Source organism: Erpetoichthys calabaricus, chromosome 10, assembly GCF_900747795.2.
Source record: "Erpetoichthys calabaricus chromosome 10, fErpCal1.3, whole genome shotgun sequence".
Lineage (NCBI taxonomy): Eukaryota > Metazoa > Chordata > Cladistia > Polypteriformes > Polypteridae > Erpetoichthys > Erpetoichthys calabaricus.
In genome coordinates this window covers 126,714,664-126,723,485 of record NC_041403.2, presented here as the reverse complement: position 1 = coordinate 126,723,485, position 8,822 = coordinate 126,714,664, and the positions used below count along the sequence as shown (strand labels likewise).

General features: G+C 35.3%; 1 protein-coding gene across 1 annotated transcript; it reads right to left on the bottom strand.

Moving 5' to 3' along the window:
* Positions 1 to 3,834: 3,834 nt before the first annotated feature.
* LOC114658428 (odorant receptor 131-2-like) lies at positions 3,835 to 4,737 on the bottom strand. Its single transcript, XM_028810501.1, has one exon. The coding sequence runs from the start codon at positions 4,723 to 4,725 to the stop codon at positions 3,835 to 3,837; it is 891 nt and encodes a 296-aa protein (XP_028666334.1). The 5' UTR covers positions 4,726 to 4,737.
* Positions 4,738 to 8,822: the final 4,085 nt, after the last annotated feature.

The following is an 8,822-nucleotide window of genomic DNA, read 5'->3' as shown; positions in this document are numbered from 1 at the left end:
GCAGATTTGGCGTCTTCCTATGGGAAAGTAATTGAAGTCACGTCTTTTAGAAATGTTAAAGCAGATTTGGCGTCTTCCTATGGGGAGGTAATTGAAGCCACGTCTTTTAGAAGTGTAAAGAGACAGGTTCTGATTGATCATATTGTTAAAGTGGATTTGGCGTCTTCCTATGGGGAAGTAATTGAAGCCAAGTCTTTTAGCTTAATTGTTTTGAATCTGTGAAATTTAAAAAGAGGCGTGCAGGCATGAGGAGTGAATATTTTTAGAAAGTTGAACATAGATGTGGCTATGTATATTTATTTTCTTACTTTTGATTCTAGTGTTTATAAAATGAGCTTATAACTTAGAGCGGGGAGTCAATATCTTATACCGTTTTTTAGAAAGGGTCGACTAGATAATTGTATATTTATTAGTTTATAAAATGAAGCGGCATGTCTTGAGTTTATAACTTTGAGTGGGGAGTGAATATCTTATATTTTATATCGTTTTAGTTAGTTATGGCTATGCAGGAAAGATAAGTGTTTATAAAATAAAGCCGCGTGTCGTGAGCTTATAACTTAGAGCGGGGGAGTGAATATCTTACATCGTTTTTTAGAAAGGGTCGGCTAGATAATTGTATATTTATTTTCTTACTGTTAGTTTATAAAATGAAGTGGTGTGTCTTGAGTTTATAACTTAGAGCGGGGGAGTGAATATCTTATATCGTTTTAGTCAGTTATGGCTATGCAGGAAAGATAAGTGTTTATTTCTTAATATTAGTTTTGATTCTGGTGTTAATAAAATGAAGCGGGGGAGTCAATAGCTTATAGCTTATAAATCATATTAACGTAAACTATATTTTGCATATTTTTATAGTTTCATATTTTCATAAATCATATTTTCATATTTTGGGGGCGGGGCTTAAGGTCATAAATCAATCTAACACCTCCTGTGACATTTGCTTTCTGTATGTACTTTTCATATTTTCATAAATAATATTTTCATATTTTGGGGGCGGGGCTTAACGTCATAAATCAATCTAACACCTCCTGTGACAGTTGCTTTCTGTATGTACTACTACTGACACAGATCTTCTTCGTTTCCTGTGGTGGCCTGAAGGTAATCTAAACAATGGACTAGAGGAATACAAAATGACAGTGCATCTTTTTGGTGCTACTTCATCACCCTGTTTTGCCTCTTATGCCTTACGAAGAACAGCAGAGGATGCAAGAGGCACAGCTCCAGAGGAAGCAGTTAAGAATGTGCTGCACAACTTCTATGTTGATGACTGTTTAAAGTCAGTTGCTACAGAAGAACAAGCCATAAAATTGGCCAAAGATCTTCAAGATCTGTGCTTAAAGGGAGGACTTTATCTTATGAAAAGGATAAGTATTAGCAGAGCAGTCTTGCTGTCCATTTCTGAAGAAGACAGGGCAATAGATCAAAAGGACTTAGACTTAAGCCATGATTTGTTACCAGTTGAAAGAGCTTTAGGTGTTCAATGGTGCACACAGGCTGACAGTTTTCAAGTTCTAGGTAAAGCTACAAGATAAGCCTGCCACAAGACGTGGTATTCTGTCAGTGGTCAGTTCAGAAATAACTAAATTTTCTCAAGAAAAGTTAAGTTTAGAAAAGATACCTTTTTCCTTTTTTTTTTGCATTTTATTCTATGTGTGTAACAACTTTTTTCTTTATTCTTGTGTAGATTACTTGCCTTTAATTTTCACTAAATATTTTTAAAATGAACTTTTGGACTGAGAGATTTGTTTTGGCACTCGTTTTACCCATGCTTGAACTCGACTTATACTTCGGTGGCTACAATAATCATACACATGCAACAATGCTTTTCCAATGGTGCTTTTGACCTGCTCTGACTCCTGCTTTCCAGCAAAAGTCTAACCTGCCCCATAGCTACCATCAGCTCATCACGCTGTCCATTTGTGAACTGCTTATGTTGAAATTTAACAGACCCCTACCATTAAATACTTCCAACATCAAATAAGTCTGAGCTGTAAAGCTTTCTTGCCTGTCTGAAACTGATTCTACATGCTCTCGAAAATTTTAGTTAAGAGTTTCATGTCTCTATACATACCACTGGATATTTTGAAACTTGCCTAGTTCTACAAAATCTTTGTTGTCACAAAGTCATGCAGCTCATTTATATTTTTGCATCACGTTTGCAAAATTAGAAACTGAGCAATTTGACAATGTTGATGTATGGAAAATAGCAACTAGCTAATATGGAATAGTTCTCAGTTGTATTCACAGTGCAAAATATCTGAGATAGATAGATAGATAGATAGATAGATAGATAGATAGATAGATAGATAGATAGATAGATAGATAGATAGATAGATAGATAGATACTTTATTAATTCCCAAGGGGAAATTCACAATATAAGTGGACCTCAATGACAACCGTTCATTAACCTTGGAACAGATCCTTTGTATATGTCCATCTGAGCACATAAACAGCTTAGCCTTTGCTGTTTTCATGCTTATGAAAAATTAGATGACTAAAATGTTAAGCTCCTTTGTAGCTGGATGGGTATGCATATGTGCCTCTCTCCAGGAAATGTCATTTAGCCCCTTTCCTGAAAACACTAATTTTCTTTTTTCTGTTTTTTTTATTTAACTAAGTTTGGGACACCATACAAATCACCCAGTGGTCTCCACAATTTTTATCTTAGAAACATTAAGCTAATAGTTACAATCCTAAGAAAATCAATATAATGTACATTATAACTTATATAGAACTATACTACACCTAGAGTTAGTTGAATTTTTTTTATGGCTCAATCACTTCTTTCGATTTACTTCAGTTGGTAAATGTTTTGTTTTCCAATTACCACAGTGTAAAATATTTACATATTTATATGATTATTCATTTTAATCTTTTTGCCACACTTGCATATCATTTATGTCAATCCATTTAAATAAATAAACAAATAAATTCATAAGGCCAGATATTAGAAATTCTCTGAAATATTTTTTATTCCTTTCTCATACTATATTTGAAAAAGTGTCATAACAAATATTTTGCACGTATACAAAATAGCATAGATGAACAATAATATATCAATTTAATTAGACATTGTACAGTCTGCTCCTTTCACCATATGAATTAAGCAATTAAAAGGGTACAAATGTGTATGTTTAATTTCATCAGTGCCATCCAAATAATTGACTTTGTTGTAGGATGCTGTATGTGTGGCCCAAAGGAGAAATATACCTAATGAATGAGAATGCATAAATAATGCTCGTTTTGAACAATGTTTTTTAATAATTTTCATAGTCTCAATTTTATTGCACTTATTACAATCTTCCATTGAATTATTTGTTAAAAATCCATTTGCTACAAAAAGAAGTTATATTGAGGTTATAAAAACAATGTTCTTATTATCTTTCTTGTTCCTTTTTCAATGTTACAATGTACAGGCTGCTTCACTACAATGTCAGAAGGAACAGGTAAAGAAGAATCACGCTTAGTGATGTGGCAATAGTCAGTAACCCTTGTTAATGCCTAGCTCAACTGTTTAAATTTGAAATTTTCATGAAAGTTACTTGACCAGTGCAGAACACTAAGGGGGACAGGAGGTGTAATAATGTCAACTAGCTGAGCAGTAAGATACACATGGAGTGTATCTAGTGTTACATGAGTTTGATCCAGTAAAGATTTGGACACATTTATTTAAAAATAAAAAAAAAAAAACACGGGCAAATTCATTAGAATGGGAATGACAGGAAACAAGACTTAATTTGGAGATTACTTAAACTAACCTTAGAACACACATGTGATCCTTTATGGAATATTTTCACATAGTGTACTGTATACTTTTTGCTTTTCTGCCAAGGTCACCTCATGAAGCTCAGTGTCCCCACCTTAGGTCTTTTAATATGACAAACAAGGTATTTTTTCAAGTATCTTCTAAATGCTGTGTCTCTCACACCATAGATGATAGGACTAAGAAACCTGGGTAAAATATATACGGTCAGATATGTTGAGTAGCGAACATCTGGGAGTCTGTCTGGAAATATGTACAGCAGGGCAATCTCAATAGGGTAAATTACATATGTAAGCAAACACATGAGAAGCTGAAATCCATGCAGCAGGATTGTGTTGTGAGCTTTAGTGGCAGATGATTTGTCAGAGGCGGCTCCCTTAGCTTCAAACACAATTTTTATATAAGTGTATAGTAGAGTCAAAGTAACAAAAGAGAAGTACAATGCATCTAATATCGGTCTTTTGTAGAATAAATAAGGAGCTTTAAAAATATTTTCTCGGTTGCAAAACACAGAGGATTGAAAGAAGCCGACAGGCTCTACTGCCAGAGATACAAATAAATCAGGAATAATGGGACTGACGGCAGCCACCCAAATCAGTGCAATGAGCAGGTGAGTCCGCTTAACTGTGCAAATCTGAGAATGATGCAGGGGATTGCAGATGGCGATGTAGCGCTCAACAGCCATGGCGGCAAGGTTCAGTGGAGTGACCATTGTGGCAAACACAGCCAGCAGTACAAGAAAACAGCAAAAATAAACCTTTATTGTGTAAAATACATAACTAATAACATATAGAATCACTGCCAGGGTCAACTGGATCATGTCATTAATAACCATATGAATGAACAGAATGTAACGGGGATTCTCGTAAAACGTTGGATTTTTGAAGTGTGTCATGATCAAAGCCCAACTGATGAAGCTGATGATGACCCAAACAACGACAACTACAATATTTTTCACCATAGCTACAGTAAAAGAGTCTCTTCCGTTTTGAATGAAAGATGTGAAAGATGAATTTGTAGTAGAGTTCATATCAGGAAAAGAAATTCTGCAAAAGGCAAAAATGATTAATTATTTAGTATATTTAAAAAGTAATGTTTGCATTTGGCATTCTTTTGTTAGCACTGTCATTTCAGATGTATAGCTCATACAGTATTCACGAGGAATAACATTCTAGTTTCAAATCAAAGCCAAATACTGTCCATCTTAGACAAATGGATGGGCATGAAGGGGTGTACTATACTGTATATACTTTAGAATTAGGACAACTCCATGGAGCTGTATGTTCTCCATGTGCAATAAATACCAAACATTCTGGTTGTTTTTGCTTTTAAAACCTGCCAATCTAACCATTTACAAAAGCCACAGAAAACAGTAGCCTACCCAAACTATATATCCGGACCAATTGAGCCTTAAAACCTGTACTGATTAGTGGTTATACAGATGTCTGCAACTTTGTACCAAAATGAGTCTTTATTTTCTCCAGAGTTAAAGGAGTACAAGACATTGTTACTTACATATCTCCCACCAATTGGTAACAGTAGCACATTATCAACAATGGACAAACAATACAACACAGACTGTGCATATAACACCCCAATTGAATGACAAAAATCACAAAATCAGTTATACTAAAACAGTTAAAATAGGAGGAACATTAAAGCCTGTAAATAAAAACTGTCAATGCATCTGGTGGTGTTAAGTTCTCATGATCTTAAACTATTTGCCAGAATGGAAGAGAGAAAAATTCTGTGCAGGATGTCCAAGGTTTTTAATAATACTGCTTTCCTTTCTACGACTGTGTTTGTTGTATAAGCCCTGAACAAAAGACAATCGTACACCTATAATATTCTGTGCCAACTTCAATGTAGTGCTTTGCAGTCCTGAACTGAGCAATGTCATATCGGGATGTAAGGCAGCCAGTGACAGCAGAGACCATCTCTTTATCTAAAGAAGGGTGTGAGCACACATGTAGTCTGGGCTTTCAACAGACATCTAAGGAAGTGAGGGTACAAATGAGCATTCTTAACTGGGCAAGATGGCTAAAAAGAAAAGTCGAGTCTTTTGTCCAGTTTATGATTGACTAGAATGAAATCTGACATTTGAGGACTTGATGCCTTAGTAACTACTAACCTTGCCATTTCTCAAAATCTGGTTATTTCATAAGAAGCATTCCGGTATACTTTTAAGCCAAACCACATTTTAGACTAAAATAAAGGTATTTTAAACTAAAATAAAGACACATTCTCATTAAACGAATGTGAGATGTCATCAGTGTTCAATCAATTCCAACCCTGGATTTTACAATATGTTCCTTCCGAGATGAAACACCTTTGTTATGCTGTTAGATGATAAAATCAGACTTGAGCTGAACTAAAAACGCAGACTAAAGCAAATAAATACAATACTCACATGAGGATCATTTTAATCCCCGGAATGTTTTATTAATTTTTTCTTGCAATGTAGCTATCATTTAATTTTGTATATTAAATGATTAAAAATCCAATCTAATAATACACTCATATCTAATTTTTCTATTCCAATAATCAGTTCATATTCTGAAATACATTAGATTAAAAACAACTGAACATACACTTTTCACTTTACATATCATCCACTTTAAATACTCCATTGCCATTTTTCTTTCATTTTATATTTCTTGTCAAAGTATATTCCACCTTCATACAAGTCCCACATTAAATGATCTCTTACCTCTTTCCAGGTTACTTACTCTGGTCATAAAGATACTGAAGAATGCTTATAAATGTTTTCACTCAGCCATAAATGATTCTGATGTCATAAAGATTTCTCATCTAACAAGCACCAAGGGATAGTGTTAATTGTAAATTATTGAGACCTAGGAGAGGCAGTTCATTTTCAGATCTCTAAAAAGATCTTATTAATAGTGTGTCCACCTGGCAAGAGGTTGTTAGTGTCAAGGGTGCTACTGTGGGGTTGGGGCAGGGGGGAGGGGGACAAAGTATAGGGTAACAAACATCCACAGAAGAGACACACACACACTGGCAGTGAGAGGACATCTCTGCATTCTGTTATGGTGTTGTATTGTAAAAAACTGTTCCCATAAGGCACCTCCAAGGCACTTTCATATTGGTGGGGAAGTTAATACTGAAAATGCCTAAATTGTTAGCCTTGATTCGCAGAGATGTCTTGCAATACTTATATATTAATATTCACTCAGTTCAAAAAACCTCAGATACAAAGCAAAACTACCTCAACACTAACTGACTTCCTCAGCTTTGATTCTTTAACAGGGGCTGACTCTTTAGTGTTGCTCACTCTTTAGCCATCCCTGCCTGGATTCATGTGCATGAGTCAATTTGTCTTTTGAATGCTTCCCCTGAAAGGGCTACATTTTATAATACCCTAGCAAAAGCAAAGAGCCTTCGCAAAGGCTACCCTTTCTGGGTGCAACATCTAAAAGAAGCCAAGGGTTTGTTTGAAAGCCTTCTCTTGCCAGGTCACGGCAGGCTGTACTTGAATTACTGCTTCTGAAATTACAGCTTTATATTAACACTCTTCAGTCATTGCTAAATGTCAGTAAACAATAAGACAACTTTAGCAAAGCCATACTCACAATTTATTTCAATCATTATTTATGCTTATTTGCAGAAACACTAGACATAAATGTTAGATATGAAAACATACAACCTGAATGATTCAAATCAGAAAGCTTTGTATCAGGTGGTAGTTTTAGCTTTCATTATTGTAGTGTTTGTCTTCTTTTATCTTTGTCTGGTAGTTTCTCAAAATTGATTTTTAAAATCATTTGAATTTATAGTCACATGCTGGCTACATTATGTAAAATATTGCATCAAAAAATTGGGCAAGTGATAAGTTCCCATAATCTGGTTGATTGTTAGTTAGGCTACTTTTAGCTAAATATGAAACGTGTTAATCTTAAAATCCCAAGCATCCATTTCACATTATCTTACAAGTATATACCCGCTGCTTATTTTATCTATTTTATCCAACAAATCAACATCCTCCTTTCTGTCTCCAACCTTAACCAAAATCTCCTTACTTCTCATTAAGAAACTGTTTGGAGTGAAATTGGTTGGAGTTTGAAATCCCAGTTTAGCTGGTCATCTGTTGGCTCGTTTCATGTCTCATTTCTGTTTGGCTGCCATTTAATGAAGAAACAAATCAGTTCAGAGGACTGAATCCTTAAAAACAGGGCTATTGAAATGAAGGGAAAAGGAGTTAATTAGCAGTGAAAACTGATCACTGATTAGGAAAAGGGTTAGAATGAAAACCTGTAGCCACTGCGGCCCTCCAGGCCTGGAGTTCGACACCCCTGCTTCACGTCATTATTAGTATAACATGGAAAAAGTTTCTGCTTTAGGTATGTGTTCAGCATTTCTTGCTTCATCCTACACTTACCCAGATCTTTGTAGACATGGAACACATATGAAATGCATGTGTTCCAAATAACGATATTCTGTATGATTTACCCTATACACCTCCAGGCACCTTACATGCAGATAAGGAGCCTTGGCTTGAGCTGGGAAAACGTTTAACCCGAGTTGAGCTCCGTCAAGTGGAGGATGAGACGGCAGGCTGCTTGTGCAATTCAAGACATTTACAAGACAAAAGTCGCTGATGGAGAGGTGCAAAGGAATTTAAGATGGGCCAGGATTATGTGTTTTTTCGTGTCTTCAGGGATTCTAGTGTTAAAGAGAGAGGAAAGGAGGAAGGAGCTCTAGTTCCTTGAGATAACCTTTTTTTATCAAGAATAATTTTATCATCTTCCAATATACGGTATATTTCATAGTGATTATAATTTAAATGGACACTGCTGCAAAATTTATAGGTGCTTTGGGTGCCTTTCAGCTTGTGACATCATGACATTGCCTATTTCAAAGGAGTTTGTGTGCTTGCAAAAGTGCCTGAGTTTTAAGACCACTTACAGTGTCACAAGAGACTTACTAATAAAGCCATGAAAAAAATAAGAAAAACTTGTAGGGAGTTCTTTCTAGTTTTATGTTTTCTGCTTTATTTTGATGTAGCCTCCTTCTTCTAATATAGAAATCTGAGTGTGT